This window comes from Eucyclogobius newberryi, unplaced genomic scaffold (genome assembly GCF_026437365.1).
Source record: "Eucyclogobius newberryi isolate DKJ021-1_F unplaced genomic scaffold, fEucNew1.0.hap1 SCAF_11, whole genome shotgun sequence".
Classification (NCBI taxonomy): Eukaryota; Metazoa; Chordata; class Actinopteri; order Gobiiformes; family Gobiidae; genus Eucyclogobius; species Eucyclogobius newberryi.
Genome location: NW_027315735.1, coordinates 38,255,161 through 38,274,151, shown reverse-complemented (window position 1 = coordinate 38,274,151; position 18,991 = coordinate 38,255,161). Strand labels below are relative to the sequence as shown.

The window sequence follows — 18,991 nt, the reverse complement described above, 5'->3', positions numbered from 1 at the left end:
TATATATATATGTCGTAGTATATAGTAGTATATATATATTTACATGTGCATATTAACTTCTGTGTTGAGTGGAGAGGGTCAAGAGGACATGACTTAGATCAGTGGGACTTTTAGAGGAGCACTTTAAAAAACCTACTGTTCAAGGACTTCAAAACTGAGCTGACATTCGCCCAACATCACGCACCTTATTTTAGATATTATAATAGATCCATGACCCTCGCGTACCGCCTGCCGGAAACAGAAGATCCGCAGCCGGAACCATCTGCAGCGCTCGTGTTTTAGCCCGGACACATTAGGCAGATGCACGCGGCGGATCCGGTTACGCGCTGTGTGGGTTTGAATCTTGAATCTTGAATTCGCACGTTTCCCTCAGATTTTCACCCGAAACGAACCTGGGCGCGAGAATGGGCACTAAACACGTGACCTGCAGGTGAGTATCGCCACGTGCCGAGCTTTGACCCGGAAGTGTGTCTAAAGCGCCGCGTTCATGAGCGCGGTTAGCCGTTAGCTGTTATGTTTTTAGCATTAGCTTCAGGTTGACAGACGAGAACAGCTGAAGATGCGTCTGAGCTTCATTATCTGCTCCTCTCCTCTGACCCTCTGCTCTCCTCTGACCCTCTGCTCTCCTCTGACCCTCTGCTCTCCTCTGACCCTCTGCTCTCCTCTGACCCTCTGCTCTCCTCTGACCCTCTGCTCTCCTCTGACCCTCTGCTCTCCTCTGACCCTCTGCTCTCCTCTGACCCTCTGCTCTCCTGCTCCTCCTCTGTTCTCCTCTGACCCTCTGCTCTCCTCTGACCCTCTGCTCTCCTCTGACCCTCTGCTCTCCTCTGACCCTCTGCTCTCCTCTGACCCTCTGCTCTCCTCTGACCCTCTGCTCTCCTCTGACCCTCTGCTCTCCTCTGACCCTCTGCTCTCCTCTGACCCTCTGCTCTCCTCTGACCCTCTGCTCTCCTCTGACCCTCTGCTCTCCTCTGACCCTCTGCTCTCCTCTGACCCTCTGCTCTCCTCTGACCCTCTGCTCTCCTGCTCCTCCTCTGTTCTCCTCTGACCCTCTGCTCTCCTCTGACCCTCTGCTCTCCTCTGACCCTCTGCTCTCCTCTGACCCTCTGCTCTCCTCTGACCCTCTGCTCTCCTCTGACCCTCTGCTCTCCTCTGACCCTCTGCTCTCCTCTGACCCTCTGCTCTCCTCTGACCCTCTGCTCTCCTCTGACCCTCTGCTCTCCTCTGACCCTCTGCTCTCCTCTGACCCTCTGTTCTCCTCTGACCCTCTGCTCTCCTCTGACCCTCTGCTCTCCTGCTCCTCCTCTGTTCTCCTCTGACCCTCTGCTCTCCTCTGACCCTCTGCTCTCCTCTGACCCTCTGCTCTCCTCTGACCCTCTGCTCTCCTGCTCCTCCTCTGTTCTCCTCTGACCCTCTGCTCTCCTCTGACCCTCTGCTCTCCTCTGACCCTCTGTTCTCCTCTGACCCTCTGTTCTCCTCTGACCCTCTGCTCTCCTCTGACCCTCTGTTCTCCTCTGACCCTCTGTTCTCCTCCCCTCTGCTCTCCTCCCCTCTGTTCTCCTCTGACCCTCTGCTCTCCTCTGACCCTCTGCTCTCCTCTGACCCTCTGCTCTCCTCTGACCCTCTGCTCTCCTCTGACCCTCTGTTCTCCTCTGACCCTCTGCTCTCCTCTGACCCTCTGTTCTCCTCTGACCCTCTGTTCTCCTCTGACCCTCTGTTCTCCTCTGACCCTCTGCTCTCCTCTGACCCTCTGTTCTCCTCTGACCCTCTGTTCTCCTCTGACCCTCTGCTCTCCTCTGACCCTCTGCTCTCCTCTGACCCTCTGCTCTCCTCTGACCCTCTGCTCTCCTCTGACCCTCTGTTCTCCTCTGCTCCTCTGTTCTCCTCTGCTCCTCCTCTGACCCTCTGTTCTCCTCTGACCCTCCTCTGCTCTCCTCTGACCCTCTGCTCTCCTGCTCCTCCTCTGCTCCTCCTCTGCTCCTCCTCTGACCCTCTGCTCCTCCTCTGCTCCTCCTCTGCTCCTCCTCTGCTCTCCTCTGCTCTCCTCTGCTCCTCCTCTTCTCTCCTGCTCCTCCTCTGCTCCTCCTCTTGTCTCCTGCTCCTCCTCTGCTCCTCCTCTGCTCCTGGGCTAAGTGTAGATACCATGAAAAACAAAAGTATGTTTAGAACCTAAAACTCAGTTTTTTATGACTTTTGAAATGTTATAAAAATATCATAATATGGCATTAAATGTCCAGTTAAAGCTCCTCCCCCTTAAGTCAAAGGATGGTTCTTTATGGAGGAGAGTTCATGGTTCTTTATGGAGGAGAGTTCGTGGTTCTTTATGGAGGAGAGTTTGTGGTTCTTTATGGAGGAGAGTTCGTGGTTCTTTATGGAGGAGAGTTCGTGGTTCTTTATGGAGGAGAGTTCATGGTTCTTTAGATAAGATAATCCTTTAATGTCCCACAGGGACATGCGGGACATGTTGTTCCACAGGGACATGCGGGGCGGGACATGTTGTCCCACAGGGACATGCGGGACATGTTGTCCCACAGGGACATGCGGGACATGTTGTCCCACAGGGACATGTTGTTGTTGCAGTAGAAACAGAGGAAAAGGACAGATTAGAGAACGTATCAAACACTCTTAATAGAAGAAAAGTCTTGTGAACAGAAGTCCTCATGTCTTCATGGTGAATGGAGGGGAAATAAAACAAAATAGATAAAGAAAAAGATAAAGAAAAAAATAAGATGATAATAATAAATATAGCCGCAAGCGGCAATGATCGGCCCTCGCTACGCCGCCACGCCACAAGAGGAGGGGGCGGGGCTAACGCGCCCCAATTGTCCTTTTATTACATCTACTGCTGAATCTGTGACGCCGTCACATCTTCTCCCCTTTGTTTTACATCAAAAAGACATTTTATTTTGAATTCTTGGCAAAATGTGCGGCTCTGCCGCACAGACACCGTGACTCTTTGAATTAAAATGTGGATAACGTTTGATGGTCCACCCCTGAAGATCTCACCAAATTTCAGCTTTGCGGTCGTCATCTCAATGTAAAGTGCTCGTTTAGTGCGCACTTTTGCACGGGCTTCGCCCGTTTACAACGGTAATGTTCCATTTTCCTACTACTAATTAGTCTGCACGGGGCGTGCGTGAGGGAGGAGTGTGTTAGTGAGTGTTTGGAAGTGGGCGAGCGCTTTGCGCTCGATTTCGTGCGCACTTTCGCAGCCGTGCTTCGCACGGCCTTACGGAACTAATAGGCCTCTCGCCAGCTTGTGGCGCTCGGGCCTAATAAAATAATGAAATAAAATAAAGTAAAAATAGCTAGCACAAGACTAGGTAATACTATTAGCAGGTAAATAAACTGAATAAAAACAAAATAGAACACTCTTATTTACATCAGTATTGCACATGTTCAGGACGAATAGTGTTTGTTCTAAAGTGTGACAGCAGCAGAAGGACGTGAAACGTCTCCTTCACACAGAGGGTGGATCAGTCACTGAAGCTGCTCAGCTGACAGTGTCCTGCAGGGGACAGTGTCCTGCAGGGGACAGTGTGTCCTGCAGGGGACAGTGTGTCCTGCAGGGGGCGACACTCATGGTCCAGCATAGATGTGAGTTTAGCCAGGACCCTTCTGTCCCCCACCTCCTGCACCGAGTCCAGAGCACAGTCCAGGACGGAGCTTTGTCCAGCTTCTTCCTCTCTGTGATGACCACACCTACAGGAGCTGATGCACCACAGAGGAGGAGAAGGTCTTCAGGAGTGGCCCTGTCAGGAGCGGCCCTGTCAGGAGTGGCCCTGTCAGGAGTGGCCCTGTCAGGAGTGGCCCTGTCAGGAGTGGCCCTGTCAGGAGTGGCCCTGTCACTCCAAAAGACCTGAGTCTCCTCAGGAGGTGGAGCCGACTCTGGCTCTTCCTGTTCAGTCTGTGTTATGAGTCCAGTTTGTGGTTCAGATGAAACACCAGGTCCTTGTATGAGTCACTCTCTCAATGTCCCGTCCCTGGATGTCACTGGTGAGGGGGGCGTGGCCTGTCCCGTCCCTGGATGTTCACTGGTGAGGGGGGCGTGGCCTGTCCCGTCCCTGGATGTCACTGGTGAGGGGGGCGTGGCCTGTCCCGTCCCTGGATGTTCACTGGTGAGGGGGGCGTGGCCTGTCCCGTCCCTGGATGTCACTGGTAAGGGGGGCGTGGCCTGTCCCGTCCCTGGATGTTCACTGGTGAGGGGGGCGTGGCCTGTCCCGTCCCTGGATGTCACTGGTGAGGGGGGCGTGGCCTGTCCCGTCCCTGGATGTCACTGGTGAGGGGGGCGTGGCCTGTCCCGTCCCTGGATGTTCACTGGTAAGGGGGGCGTGGCCTGTCCCGTCCCTGGATGTCACTGGTGAGGGGGGCGGGGCCTGTCCCGTCCCTGGATGTCACTGGTGAGGGGGGCGTGGCCTGTCCCGTCCCTGGATGTCACTGGTGAGGGGGGCGTGGCCTGTCCCGTCCCTGGATGTCACTGGTGAGGGGGGCGTGGCCTGTCCCGTCCCTGGATGTCACTGGTGAGGGGGGCGTGGCCTGTCCCGTCCCTGGATGTCACTGGTGAGGGGGGCGTGGCCTGTCCCGTCCCTGGATGTCACTGGTGAGGGGGGCGTGGCCTGTCCCGTCCCTGGATGTTCACTGGTAAGGGGGGCGTGGCCTGTCCCGTCCCTGGATGTTCACTGGTGAGGGGGGCGTGGCCTGTCCCGTCCCTGGATGTCACTGGTGAGGGGGGCGTGGCCTGTCCCGTCCCTGGATGTTCACTGGTAAGGGGGGCGTGGCCTGTCCCGTCCCTGGATGTTCACTGGTGAGGGGGGCGTGGCCTGTCCCGTCCCTGGATGTCACTGGTGAGGGGGGCGTGGCCTGTCCCGTCCCTGGATGTCACTGGTGAGGGGGGCGTGGCCTGTCCCGTCCCTGGATGTCACTGGTGAGGGGGGCGTGGCCTGTCCCGTCCCTGGATGTTCACTGGTAAGGGGGGCGTGGCCTGTCCCGTCCCTGGATGTTCACTGGTGAGGGGGGCGTGGCCTGTCCCGTCCCTGGATGTCACTGGTGAGGGGGGCGTGGCCTGTCCTGTCCCTGGATGTTCACTGGTGAGGGGGGCGTGGCCTGTCCCGTCCCTGGATGTTCACTGGTGAGGGGGGCGTGGCCTGTCCCGTCCCTGGATGTCACTGGTGAGGGGGGCGTGGCCTGTCCCGTCCCTGGATGTCACTGGTGAGGGGGGCGTGGCCTGTCCCGTCCCTGGATGTCACTGGTGAGGGGGGCGTGGCCTGTCCCGTCCCTGGATGTCACTGGTGAGGGGGGCGTGGGGTGCCAGAGGGGCTCAGCTCAGACCTGCAGGTGCTTTGTGTTTTTATAACTTTATTAATTCAGAAAGTCTAAAAAGAATGAACTATTTTTGACTTTCATAAAATCACTTAATTCATATGATTTACTCTCTTAATTCATATGATTTACTCTCTTAATTCATATGATTTACTCGCTTAATTCATATGATTTACTGGCTTAATTCATATGATTTACTCTCTTAATTCATATGATTTACTCGCTTAATTCATATGATTTACTGGCTTAATTCATATGATTTACTCTCTTAATTCATATGATTTACTCGCTTAATTCATATGATTTACTGGCTTAATTCATATGATTTACTCTCTTAATTCATATGATTTACTCTCTTAATTCATATGATTTACTGGCTTAATTCATATGATTTACTGGCTTAATTCATATGATTTCTGGCTGGTTTGTGTTTCCAGATACTTTCTTCATGGCGTGTGCAGAGAGGGCAGTAACTGTCACTTCTCTCATGACGTGCACAACAGCGCCCCCTCTCTGGTGTGCAGGTATTACCAGCGCGGGGCGTGTGCGTATGGAGACCGCTGCAGGTGAGCGCCCCCTGCAGGCCTCAGGTGAAGTCACACGTCTGTTTAACGCTGCGTTCTGTTTCAGGTACGATCACGTCAAAGCCACGTCCAGAGTGGGAGGAGCCCCAGTCCAGGCAGGGGGAGGAGCCCCAGTCCAGGCAGGGGGAGGAGCCCCAGTCCAGGCAGGGGGAGGAGCCCCAATCCAGGCAGGGGCAGGAGGCGGGGCCACAGGTGAGAGGGAGGGGCTGAAGGAGAAAAGAGCAGTGTTTGAATGTAGTCTTTCTGTTTCAGCTCTGAGAAATCCTCCTGTGTCGGCCTCAGCGGCGCCACCTGCAGTGTTCTACCCGCCGCAGTCTTATGTGGACGCCACGAGAAGCGGCCTGCAGGCACCGGGCTCAGGTAGGGCATCTGAGGCACTGCAGGGACCGGGCTCAGTAAGATTTGTAGAGCATATTTCACACACCAGCAGGAGGCCGGCCCATGTTTAGTCCTGACTCTGGCACCAGCAGGAGGCCGGCCCATGTTTAGTCCTGACTCTGGCACCAGCAGGAGGCCGGTCCATGTTTAGTCCTGACTCTGGCACCAGCAGGAGGCCGGCCCATGTTTAGTCCTGACTCTGGCACCAGCAGGAGGCCGTTCCATGTTTAGTCCTGACTCTGGCACCAGCAGGAGGCCGGCCCATGTTTAGTCCTGACTCTGGCACCAGCAGGAGGCTGGTCCATGTTTAGTCCTGACTCTGGCACCAGCAGGAGGCCGTGTAGGAGCATGTAGAATCTACATGCTCCTACACGGCCTCCTGCTGGTGCAGATGAACTCAGACTGGTGATGATCTCATGGACAGTTTGGTCAGTTACAGGTGCAAAGTGAGTCAGCTCTAAGTGTCTCGGCCAGGGGTGCCCAGACCGGTCAATCGCAGTGACGGTCAGTGACCCTCAGTGACGGTCAGTGACCCTCAGTGACCCTCAGTGACCCTCAGTGACGATCAGTGACCCTCAGTGACCCTCAGTGACCCTCAGTGACCCTCAGTGACCCTCAGTGACGGTCAGTGACCCTCAGTGACCCTCAGTGACCCTCAGTGACCCTCAGTGACGGTCAGTGACCCTCAGTGACGGTCAGTGACCCTCAGTGACCCTCAGTGACGGTCAGTGACAATCAGTGACGGTCAGTGACCCTCAGTGACCCTCAGTGACCCTCAGTGACGGTCAGTGACCCTCAGTGACGGTCAGTGACCCTCAGTGACCCTCAGTGACGGTCAGTGACCCTCAGTGACCCTCAGTGACCCTCAGTGACGGTCAGTGACCCTCAGTGACGGTCAGTGACCCTCAGTGACCCTCAGTGACCCTCAGTGACGGTCAGTGACCCTCAGTGACCCTCAGTGACCCTCAGTGACCCTCAGTGACCCTCAGTGACCCTCAGTGACCCTCAGTGACCCTCAGTGACGGTCAGTGACCCTCAGTGACCCTCAGTGACCCTCAGTGACCCTCAGTGACGGTCAGTGACCCTCAGTGACCCTCAGTGACCCTCAGTGACCCTCAGTGACCCTCAGTGACCCTCAGTGACGGTCAGTGACCCTCAGTGACCCTCAGTGACCCTCAGTGACGGTCAGTGACCCTCAGTGACCCTCAGTGACCCTCAGTGACCCTCAGTGACGGTCAGTGACCCTCAGTGACCCTCAGTGACGGTCAGTAAGAGTCTGGTGATGTTTGCCTGAAAATGAAACAAGATAAAAGTGTGAAGTTTGTGTAAATGTGAATCCGACACAGTGGGAGGGCATCTGACACTTATTGGTTCACAGCGGCTCCAGACTCCGCCCAGTTGTGTCCGTACTTGTTGATGGGAGAGTGTCGCTATGGTGATGGATGTGTGTATCTCCATGGAGACCGCTGTGAGGTCTGCGGTCTGCACCTGCTGCATCCGACTGACGCCGAGCAGCGCCGAGAGCATGAGAAGGTACAAGTACTACTAGTATAGTACAAATACTAATACTACAACTACAACACAAGCAGCGCCGAGAGCATGAGAAGGTACAAGTACTACTAGTATAGTACAAATACTAATACTACAACTACAACACAAGCAGCGCCGAGAGCATGAGAAGGTACAAGTACTACTAGTATAGTACAAATACTAATACTACAACTACAACACAAGCAGCGCCGAGAGCATGAGAAGGTACAAGTACTACTAGTATAGTACTAATACTACTACAACTACAACACAAGCAGTGCCGAGAGTAATGAGAAGGTACAAGTACTACTACTCTAGTACTAATACTACAACTACAACACAAGCAGCGCCGAGAGCATGAGAAGGTACCAGTACTACTACTATAGTACAAATACCACTACTACTAACACATGCACAACATGAACCCCTTTAGCTCCTCCCCCTCCACAAAGTCTTTGTCGTTCTGTTTTCTGATTGGCTGTTCTCTTACAGTTGTGTCTGTTGGAGTTCGAGGTCGACATGGAGAACGCCTTCGCCGCTCAGATGAGTCAGGACAAGGTCAGGACCTCCTCCTGGTTCAGGACCACCTCCTCCTGGTTTAGCGCCACCTCCTCCTGGTTTAGCACCACCTCCTCCTGGTTCAGGACCACCTCCTCCTGGTTTAGCACCACCTCCTCTTGGTTTAGGACCACCTCCTCCTGGTTTAGGACCACCTCCTCTTGGTTTAGGACCACCTCCTCCTGGTTTAGCGCCACCTCCTCCTGGTTTAGGACCACCTCCTCCTGGTTTAGCACCACCTCCTCCTGGTTCAGGGCCACCTCCTCCTGGTTTAGCACCACCTCCTCCTGGTTTAGGACCACCTCCTCCTGGTTTAGCACCACCTCCTCCTGGTTTAGGACCACCTCCTCCTGGTTTAGCACCACCTCCTCCTGGTTTAGGACCACCTCCTCCTGGTTTAGCACCACCTCCTCCTGGTTTAGCACCACCTCCTCCTGGTTTAGCACCACCTCCTCCTGGTTTAGGACCAGCTCCTCCTGGTTTAGGACCAGCTCCTCTTGGTTTAGGACCAGCTCCTCCTGGTTTAGCACCACCTCCTCCTGGTTTAGCACCACCTCCTCCTGGTTTAGCACCACCTCCTCCTGGTTTAGGACCACCTCCTCCTGGTTTAGGACCACCTCCCCCTGGTTTAGGACCACCTCCCCCTGGTTTAGGACCACCTCCTCTTGGTTTAGGACCACCTCCTCCTGGTTTAGCACCACCTCCTCCTGGTTTAGCACCACCTCCTCCTGGTTTAGCACCACCTCCTCCTGGTTTAGCACCACCTCCTCCTGGTTTAGGACCACCTCCTCCTGGTTTAGGACCACCTCCTCCTGGTTTAGGACCACCTCCTCCTGGTTTAGCACCACCTCCTCCTGGTTTAGCACCACCTCCTCCTGGTTTAGGACCACCTCCTCCTGGTTTAGGACCACCTCCTCCTGGTTTAGGACCACCTCCTCCTGGTTTAGGACCACCTCCTCCTGGTTTAGGACCACCTCCTCCTGGTTTAGGACCACCACCTCCTGGTTTAGGACCACCTCCTCCTGGTTTAGGACCACCTCCTCCTGGTTTAGGTCCAGCTCCTCTTGGTTTAGGTCCAGCTCCTCTTGGTTTAGGACCAGCTCCTCCTGGTTTAGGACCACCTCCTCTTGGTTTAGGACCACCTCCTCCTGGTTTAGGACCAGCTCCTCTTGGTTTAGGACCAGCTCCTCTTGGTTTAGCACCACCTCCTCCTAGTTTAGCACCACCTCCTCCTGGTTTAGGACCACCACCTCCTGGTTTAGGACCACCTCCTCCTGGTTTAGGACCACCTCCTCCTGGTTTAGCACCACCTCCTCCTGGTTTAGGACCACCACCTCCTGGTTTAGGACCACCTCCTCCTGGTTTAGGACCACCTCCTCCTGGTTTAGCACTACCTCCTCCTGGTTTAGCACCACCTCCTCCTGGTTTAGGACCACCTCCTCCTGGTTTAGGACCACCTCCTCCTGGTTTAGGACCACCTCCTCCTGGTTTAGGACCACCTCCTCCTGGTTTAGGACCACCACCTCCTGGTTTAGGACCACCTCCTCCTGGTTTAGGACCACCTCCTCCTGGTTTAGGACCACCTCCTCTTGGTTTAGGACCACCTCCTCTTGGTTTAGGACCACCTCCTCTTGGTTTAGGACCAGCTCCTCTTGGTTTAGGACCAGCTCCTCTTGGTTTAGGACCAGCTCCTCTTGGTTTAGGACCACCTCCTCTTGGTTTAGGACCACCTCCTCTTGGTTTAGGACCACCTCCTCTTGGTTTAGGACCACCTCCTCTTGGTTTAGGACCACCTCCTCCTGGTTTAGGACCAAACCACCTCCTCCTGGTTTAGGACCACCTCCTCCTGGTTTAGGACCACCTCCTCCTGGTTTAGGACCACCTCCTCCTGGTTTAGGACCACCTCCTCCTGGTTTAGCACTAGCTGAGCAGCAGGAGTCAAAATAGTCAAAATGTTACGACTTAATTCTTTACTCATTCTTTTATTTTTCATAACTTTTACTCATTAAATGTCACAGCTCCACCTTTTTCTTCCTCTTTTCTCTCTTCTGATTGGCTGTTCCTTGTTTCCTGTCTTCTGATTGGCTGTTTCTTGTTTCCTGTCTTCTGATTGGCTCTCAGGTGTGCTCCATCTGCATGGAGGTGGTGGTGCAGAAAGTCAGCCAATCAGAGCGTCGCTTTGGTATACTGTCGTCATGTGACCACTGCTTCTGCCTCAGCTGCATCAGGAAATGGAGACACGCCCCCTTCTCCAACGATGTCATCAAGTGAGTGACGTCATTGTGATGTAATCGGTGGCTCAGTTGGTCGAGCGTTGGCCCCGTGACCATAAAACCATGATTTCTATGGTCAATTTAGTTTAACAATATTTATGAATATTTGAAGCTAACAGTTTATGAATATTTGAAGCTAACAGTTTATGAATATTTGAAGCTAACAGTCAGCTTGCTTACTCGTGTTTACGGCCGTGAAATGGTGAAAATCCAAGTTCACTCTCTCCTCTGATTGGCTCTCTCTCTTCTGATTGGCTCTCTCTCTTCTGATTGGCTCTCTCTCCTCTGATTGGCTCTCTCTCCTCTGATTGGCTCTCTCTCCTCTGATTGGCTCTCTTCTCTGATTGGCTCTCTCCTCTGATTGGCTCTCTCCTCTGATTGGCTCTCTCCTCTGATTGGCTCTCTCTCCTCTGATTGGCTCTCTCTCCTCTGATTGGCTCTCTCTCCTCTGATTGGCTCTCTCTCCTCTGATTGGCTCTCTCTCCTCTGAGTGGGCTCTCTCTCCTCTGATTGGCTCTCTCCTCTGATTGGCTCTCTCTCCTCTGATTGGCTCTCTTCTCTGATTGGCTCTCCTCTGATTGGCTCTCTCCTCTGATTGGCTCTCTCCTCTGATTGGCTCTCTCTCCTCTGATTGGCTCTCTCTCCTCTGATTGGCTCTCTCTCCTCTGATTGGGCGCTCTCTCCTCTGATTGGCTCTCTCTCCTCTGATTGGCTCTCTCTCCTCTGATTGGCTCTCTCTCCTCTGATTGGGCGCTCTCTCCTCTGATTGGCTCTCTCTCCTCTGATTGGCTCTCTCTCCTCTGATTGGCTCTCTCCTCTGATTGGCTCTCTCTCCTCTGATTGGCTCTCTCTCCTCTGATTGGCTCTCTCTCCTCTGATTGGCTCTCTCTCCTCTGATTGGCTCTCTCTCCTCTGATTGGCTCTCTCTCCTCTGATTGGCTCTCTCCTCTGATTGGCTCTCTCTCCTCTGAGTGGGCTCTCTCTCCTCTGATTGGCTCTCTCCTCTGATTGGCTCTCTCTCCTCTGATTGGCTCTCTTCTCTGATTGGCTCTCTCCTCTGATTGGCTCTCTCTCCTCTGATTGGCTCTCTCTCCTCTGATTGGCTCTCTTCTCTGATTGGCTCTCTCCTCTGATTGGCTCTCTCTCCTCTGATTGGCTCTCTCCTCTGATTGGCTCTCTCTCCTCTGATTGGCTCTCTCTCCTCTGATTGGCTCTCTCTCCTCTGATTGGCTCTCTCTCCTCTGATTGGCTCTCTCTCCTCTGATTGGCTCTCTCCTCTGATTGGCTCTCTCTCCTCTGAGTGGGCTCTCTCTCCTCTGATTGGCTCTCTCCTCTGATTGGCTCTCTCTCCTCTGATTGGCTCTCTTCTCTGATTGGCTCTCTCCTCTGATTGGCTCTCTCTCCTCTGATTGGCTCTCTCCTCTGATTGGCTCTCTCCTCTGATTGGCTCTCTCTCCTCTGATTGGCTCTCTCTCCTCTGATTGGGCGCTCTCTCCTCTGATTGGCTCTCTCTCCTCTGATTGGCTCTCTCTCCTCTGATTGGCTCTCTCTCCTCTGATTGGCTCTCTCTCCTCTGATTGGCTCTCTCTCCTCTGATTGGGCGCTCTCTCCTCTGATTGGCTCTCTCTCCTCTGATTGGCTCTCTCCTCTGATTGGCTCTCTCTCCTCTGATTGGCTCTCTCCTCTGATTGGCTCTCTCCTCTGATTGGGCTCTCTCTCCTCTGATTGGCTCTCTCCTCTGATTGGCTCTCTCTCCTCTGATTGGCTCTCTCTCCTCTGATTGGCTCTCTCTCCTCTGATTGGCTCTCTCTCCTCTGATTGGGCGCTCTCTCCTCTGATTGGCTCTCTTCTCTGATTGGCTCTCTCCTCTGATTGGCTCTCTCTCCTCTGATTGGCTCTCTCCTCTGCAGGGCGTGTCCAGAGTGCAGGATTCCCTCGGAGCTGGTGATTCCGTCGGTTCATTGGGTTCAGGACCCAGAGCAGAAGGACCAGCTGGTGGCGCTGTTCAAGAACGCAGTCGGGTAAAAACACTTTAGAGCCGTAGAGCTGTTTTCTACTCGTTTTATTTCTAAAGAAGTAATCGGGTACTCGTAATAATGGCGTACTTGTAGTTTGGTCGTTTGTTTACAGGTACAGAGTGCTTCCTGGAGGAGGGGCTTAGAGTGCTTCCTGGAGGAGGGGCTTAGAGCCCTGTTCCTCTGCTCATCTGAGGAGAAGGAGAGAGACTGTTCTCTAAAGACACAGGAGTCATTCTAAACCATTTGGGCTCATACGTGAGGAACAATAGCACTTTGGGCTCATACGTGAGGAACAATAGCACTTTCATACGTGAGGAACAATAGCACTTTCATACGTGAGGAACAATAGCACTTTCATACGTGAGGAACAATAGCACTTTCATACGTGAGGAACAATAGCACTTTCATACGTGAGGAACAATAGCACTTTCATACGTGAGGAACAATAGCACTGTAAGAAGGATAAAGCTCTGAGAAGTCCAGTTTGCATGATATGGGACCTTGACAATTACTTTGACAGAAATGATTCAAATCATTTTTCTGGCCTCCTTTAACCAAAGGGAGAAAAAAGGCAGTTTCCATAGTAACGAATTGTGAGATTCAAAACTAGATTTACAACCTAGTATCATAAAAGCGTATTCTTCACAGTAAAAGCGTATCCTTCCTGTATTCTTCACAGTAAAAGCGTATCCTTCCAGTATTCTTCACAGTAAAAGCGTATCCTTCCTGTATTCTTCACAGTAAAAGCGTATCCTTCCTGTATTCTTCACAGTAAAAGTGTATCCTTCCTGTATTCTTCACAGTAAAAGCGTATCCTTCCTGTATTCTTCACAGTAAAAGCGTATCCTTCCTGTATTCTTCACAGTAAAAGCGTATCCTTCCAGTATTCTTCACAGTAAAAGCGTATCCTTCCTGTATTCTTCACAGTAAAAGCGTATCCTTCCTGTATTCTTCACAGTAAAAGCGTATCCTTCCTGTATTCACAGTAAAAGCGTATCCTTCCTGTATTCTTCACAGTAAAAGCGTATCCTTCCTGTATTCTTCACAGTAAAAGCGTATCCTTCCTGTATTCTTCACAGTAAAAGCGTATCCTTCCTGTATTCTTCACAGTAAAAGTGTATCCTTCCTGTATTCTTCACAGTAAAAGCGTATCCTTCCTGTATTCTTCACAGTAAAAGCGTATCCTTCCTGTATTCTTCACAGTAAAAGTGTATCCTTCCTGTATTCTTCACAGTAAAAGCGTATCCTTCCTGTATTCTTCACAGTAAAAGCGTATCCTTCCTGTATTCTTCACAGTAAAAGCGTATCCTTCCAGTATTCTTCACAGTAAAAGTGTATCCTTCCTGTATTCTTCACAGTAAAAGCGTATCCTTCCTGTATTCTTCACAGTAAAAGCATATCCTTCCTGTATTCTTCACAGTAAAAGCGTATCCTTCCTGTATTCTTCACAGTAAAAGCGTATCCTTCCTGTATTCTTCACAGTAAAAGTGTATCCTTCCTGTATTCTTCACAGTAAAAGCGTATCCTTCCTGTATTCTTCACAGTAAAAGCGTATCCTTCCTGTATTCTTCACAGTAAAAGCGTATCCTTCCAGTATTCTTCACAGTAAAAGCGTATCCTTCCTGTATTCTTCACAGTAAAAGCGTATCCTTCCTGTATTCTTCACAGTAAAAGCGTATCCTTCCAGTATTCTTCACAGTAAAAGCGTATCCTTCCTGTATTCTTCACAGTAAAAGCGTATCCTTCCAGTATTCTTCACAGTAAAAGCGTATCCTTCCTGTATTCTTCACAGTAAAAGCGTATCCTTCCTGTATTCTTCACAGTAAAAGCGTATCCTTCCTGTATTCACAGTAAAAGCGTATCCTTCCTGTATTCTTCACAGTAAAAGCGTATCCTTCCTGTATTCTTCACAGTAAAAGCGTATCCTTCCTGTATTCTTCACAGTAAAAGCGTATCCTTCCTGTATTCTTCACAGTAAAAGCGTATCCTTCCTGTATTCTTCACAGTAAAAGTGTATCCTTCCTGTATTCTTCACAGTAAAAGCGTATCCTTCCTGTATTCTTCACAGTAAAAGCGTATCCTTCCTGTATTCTTCACAGTAAAAGTGTATCCTTCCTGTATTCTTCACAGTAAAAGCGTATCCTTCCTGTATTCTTCACAGTAAAAGCGTATCCTTCCTGTATTCTTCACAGTAAAAGCGTATCCTTCCTGTATTCTTCACAGTAAAAGCGTATCCTTCCTGTATTCTTCACAGTAAAAGTGTATCCTTCCTGTATTCTTCACAGTAAAAGCGTATCCTTCCTGTATTCTTCACAGTAAAAGCGTATCCTTCCTGTATTCTTCACAGTAAAAGCGTATCCTTCCAGTATTCTTCACAGTAAAAGCGTATCCTTCCTGTATTCTTCACAGTAAAAGCGTATCCTTCCTGTATTCTTCACAGTAAAAGCGTATCCTTCCTGTATTCTTCACAGTAAAAAGCCGTGTAAGTTCTTCCTTGAAGGACGAGGCACGTGTCCGTTTGGAGATCGCTGTCTCTATCTGCACCTGGATCCTTTTGGCCGAAAACCTGGACCAGAGCGAGTCCGGAAGCAGCTCGGACCCGAGGGAAACATCAGGGTTAGTCCTGCTTTAGTCCTGCTTTAGTCCCGCTTTAGTCCCGCTTTAGACCCGCTTTAGACCCGCTTTAGACCCGCTTTAGTCCCGCTTTAGACCCGCTTTAGTCCCGCTTTAGTCCCGCTTTAGTCCCGCTTTAGACCCGCTTTAGTCCCGCTTTAGACCCGCTTTAGTCCCGCTTTAGACCCGCTTTAGACCCGCTTTAGTCCCGCTTTAGACCCGCTTTAGTCCCGCTTTAGACCCGCTTTAGTCCCGCTTTAGACCCGCTTTAGACCCGCTTTAGTCCCGCTTTAGTCCTGCTTTAGTCCTGGTTTAGTCCTGCTTTAGTCCTGCTTTAGTCCCGCTTTAGTCCCGCTTTAGTCCTGCTTTAGTCCTGGTTTAGTCCTGCTTTAGTCCTGCTTTAGTCCCGCTTTAGTCCTGCTTTAGACCTGCTTTAGTCCTGCTTTAGTCCCGCTTTAGTCCCGCTTTAGTCCTGCTTTAGTCCTGGTTTAGTCCTGCTTTAGTCCCGCTTTAGACCCGCTTTAGACCCGCTTTAGTCCCGCTTTAGTCCCGCTTTAGTCCCGCTTTAGTCCCGCTTTAGTCCCGCTTTAGTCCCGCTTTAGTCCCGCTTTAGACCCGCTTTAGTCCCGCTTTAGTCCCGCTTTAGTCCCGCTTTAGTCCCGCTTTAGTCCCGCTTTAGTCCCGCTTTAGTTCCGCTTTAGTCCCGCTTTAGACCCGCTTTAGTCCCGCTTTAGTCCCGCTTTAGTCCCGCTTTAGACCCGCTTTAGTCCCGCTTTAGACCCGCTTTAGACCCGCTTTAGACCCGCTTTAGACCCGCTTTAGTCCCGCTTTAGTCCCGCTTTAGTCCCGCTTTAGACCCGCTTTAGACCCGCTTTAGTCCCGCTTTAGACCCGCTTTAGACCCGCTTTAGTCCCGCTTTAGACCCGCTTTAGACCCGCTTTAGACCCGCTTTAGTCCCGCTTTAGTCCCGCTTTAGACCCGCTTTAGACCCGCTTTAGTCCCGCTTTAGTCCCGCTTTAGACCCGCTTTAGTCCCGCTTTAGACCCGCTTTAGACCCGCTTTAGACCCGCTTTAGTCCCGCTTTAGTCCCGCTTTAGACCCGCTTTAGACCCGCTTTAGTCCCGCTTTAGTCCCGCTTTAGTCCCGCTTTAGACCCGCTTTAGTCCCGCTTTAGACCCGCTTTAGTCCCGCTTTAGTCCCGCTTTAGTCCCGCTTTAGACCCGCTTTAGACCCGCTTTAGTCCCGCTTTAGTCCCGCTTTAGTCCCGCTTTAGACCCGCTTTAGTCCCGCTTTAGACCCGCTTTAGACCCGCTTTAGACCCGCTTTAGACCCGCTTTAGACCCGCTTTAGTCCCGCTTTAGTCCCGCTTTAGTCCCGCTTTAGACCCGCTTTAGTCCCGCTTTAGACCCGCTTTAGTCCCGCTTTAGACCCGCTTTAGTCCGTCTTGTTTCTTTCAGTTCATGAATAACGTTCGTCTTTGGGACTTCATCGAGGAGAGAGAGACTCGCACGGCCCCGCTCACTGATGACATCACTGCTCAGCCTGATGACATCACTGCTCAGCCCGATGACATCACTGCTCAGCCTGATGACATCATCGCTCGGGGGGAGGAGCTGAGCCGGAGTCTGCAGCAGCTGTCGACGGCGGACACATAACACGAGAAAGACAAAGACAAAGAAGACGACCAATCAGAGCTGAGGAGTTTGTAATGATCATGTGACAGAAACATTCACTTTCTCCAGTGAAACTCATAGAAAGTGTTAAACCTTTTATTCCTGATGGATTCACATTTATGCTTCAATAAAGTCGCCAAACTCTGTTTATGATTCTGATCAAACTGTCACTCATAATAAAGTATTATTTTTAACCATGTTTCTGTTCAGAGTATATTCACCCTCGGGGCCCTCGGTGTCAGGGGCCCTCGTTATCAGGGGCCCTCGTTATCAGGGGCCCTCGTTATCAGGGGCCCTCGTTATCAGGGGCCCTCGTTGTCAGGGGCCCTCGTTGTCAGGCGCCCTCGTTGTCAGGGGCCCTCGTTGTCAGGGGCCCTCGTTGTCAGGGGCCCTTGACATTGGGCAGGTTTAACATAAGAAAATATGAATCAAAATTGAAACACCTTAAATGACTCCACAGCGCCCCCTCCAGACAAACACCATCTTCTTCCTCTGATCCGGGGCCGGGTCGCCCAGACTTCCCACTCCCCAGACACTTCCTCCTGCTTCTTTGTGGAGATCCCCACACGTTTCTGGTCTGGTTCCAGGTCCGGTCTGGTTCCGGGTCCGGTCTGGTTCCAGGTCTGGTTCCAGGTCCGGTCTGGTTCCGGGTCCGGTCTGGTTCCAGGTCTGGTTCCAGGTCCGGTCTGGTTCCAGGTCCGGTCTGGTTCCAGGTCTGGTTCCAGGTCCGGTCTGGTTCCAGGTCCGGTCTGGTTCCGGGTCCGGTCTGGTTCCAGGTCTGGTTCCAGGTCCGGTCTGGTTCCAGGTCCGGTCTGGTTCCAGGTCCGGTCTGGTTCCAGGTCTGGTTCCAGGTCCGGTCTGGTTCCAGGTCTGGTTCCGTGTCGCGAATATTTTTTTCGTACTTAAGTTGGGGCACTCAGCCAATCAGAAGGCGAGCAGCTTCTGGGTGGGAGTTGACTTCTGGTCTCCTCCCAGAATAGATCCGTGTTCGCCGCTCCAGGAGATCGCTGCGCCACAGAACCTGAACTAACGCGTGAAGGACACTCTGTCCCCTGCAGGACACTCTGTCCCCTGTAGGACACTCTGTCCCCTGTAGGACACTCTGTCCCCTGTAGGACACTCTGTCCCCTGAAGGACACTCTGTCCCCTGTAGGACACTCTGTCCCCTGAAGGACACTGTCCCCTGCAGGACACTGTCCCCTGCAGGACACTCTGTCCCCTGCAGGACACTCTGTCCCCTGCAGGACACTCTCTCCGCTCTGGAGAGCAGCTTCAGTGAGAGACTGATCCACCCTCGATGTGTGAAGGAAAGGTTCCGTAGGTCTTTCCTTCCTGCTGCTGTCAGACTTTATAACAAACACTGTTAGTCCTGAACACTCGCAATACTGACCTAACCTAATACTGATGTGCAATTCTGTCATATGTGCAATTGCTGTTGTGATTCATGTGCAATTCATGTGCAATTCATGTGAAATTCATGTGCAATCCATGTGCTGTCGTGACACATATTCATGTGCAATTACTGTCATGATCACATGACATGGTATTTATTTATTATTTATTTATTTGTCTATGGGAGTTTTTATTTGTTTATAGGAGATCTTCTACTGAAAGTGTTTTTCACACTTCCTATAAGTGATCTGTTCTTCTGGATCTACCTCTGGATCTTCCTGCGTTGCAACAATGAAATTTCCCCATGTGGGACAATAAAGGAATGTCTTATCTTAGAGAATGACAATGGACATGCTAGCTAGTGTTTGACCATAAAATGAATAACACTAACCTAAGTTTTGTAGTAGTTAGGAGATGAAGGGGGGGAATTTAACTATAAAGTACAGGTGGGAGCGGGAGTCACACTCGGGCCCTTGGGGGTTCTAGGCCGTGTCTGTGACCACTGGGCCCACAAAACTGACACTCCGTAAGACGATAAATTGAGTGACATGTGATCTGGGCCGCCAATGGGTGTAGACCAGATTTTAGGTCAACGCGCCTTCTGATTGACTGAGAAATCTGCACTGTTTCGAAGTTAAGTACGAAAAAAATAT

General features: G+C 51.6%; 1 protein-coding gene across 1 annotated transcript; it reads left to right on the top strand.

Annotated features, from left to right (window-relative positions):
• The first annotated feature begins 239 nt into the window (after positions 1-239).
• Positions 240-17,108, top strand: mkrn2 (makorin, ring finger protein, 2). Its single transcript, XM_072440084.1, has 10 exons — positions 240-430; positions 5,757-5,885; positions 5,950-6,095; positions 6,156-6,263; positions 7,660-7,814; positions 8,304-8,369; positions 10,491-10,636; positions 12,553-12,663; positions 15,132-15,276; positions 16,731-17,108. Exons 1-10 carry the CDS (start codon positions 405-407, stop codon positions 16,926-16,928), a joined length of 1,230 nt encoding a protein of 409 aa, XP_072296185.1. The 5' UTR covers positions 240-404; the 3' UTR covers positions 16,929-17,108.
• The last annotated feature ends 1,883 nt before the right edge of the window (positions 17,109-18,991 follow it).

What these genes read in the sequence shown, in the direction of transcription:
- mkrn2 (XM_072440084.1), top strand. Translation starts at nt 405, where the DNA reads ATGGGCACTAAACACGTGACCTGCAG. An exon ending in CCTGCAGGCACCGGGCTCAG is followed by an intron (nt 6,264 to 7,659) that starts GTAGGGCATCTG and finishes ATTGGTTCACAG; the next exon opens with CGGCTCCAGACTCCGCCCAG. An exon ending in TTCTCCAACGATGTCATCAA is followed by an intron (nt 10,637 to 12,552) that starts GTGAGTGACGTC and finishes TCTCCTCTGCAG; the next exon opens with GGCGTGTCCAGAGTGCAGGA.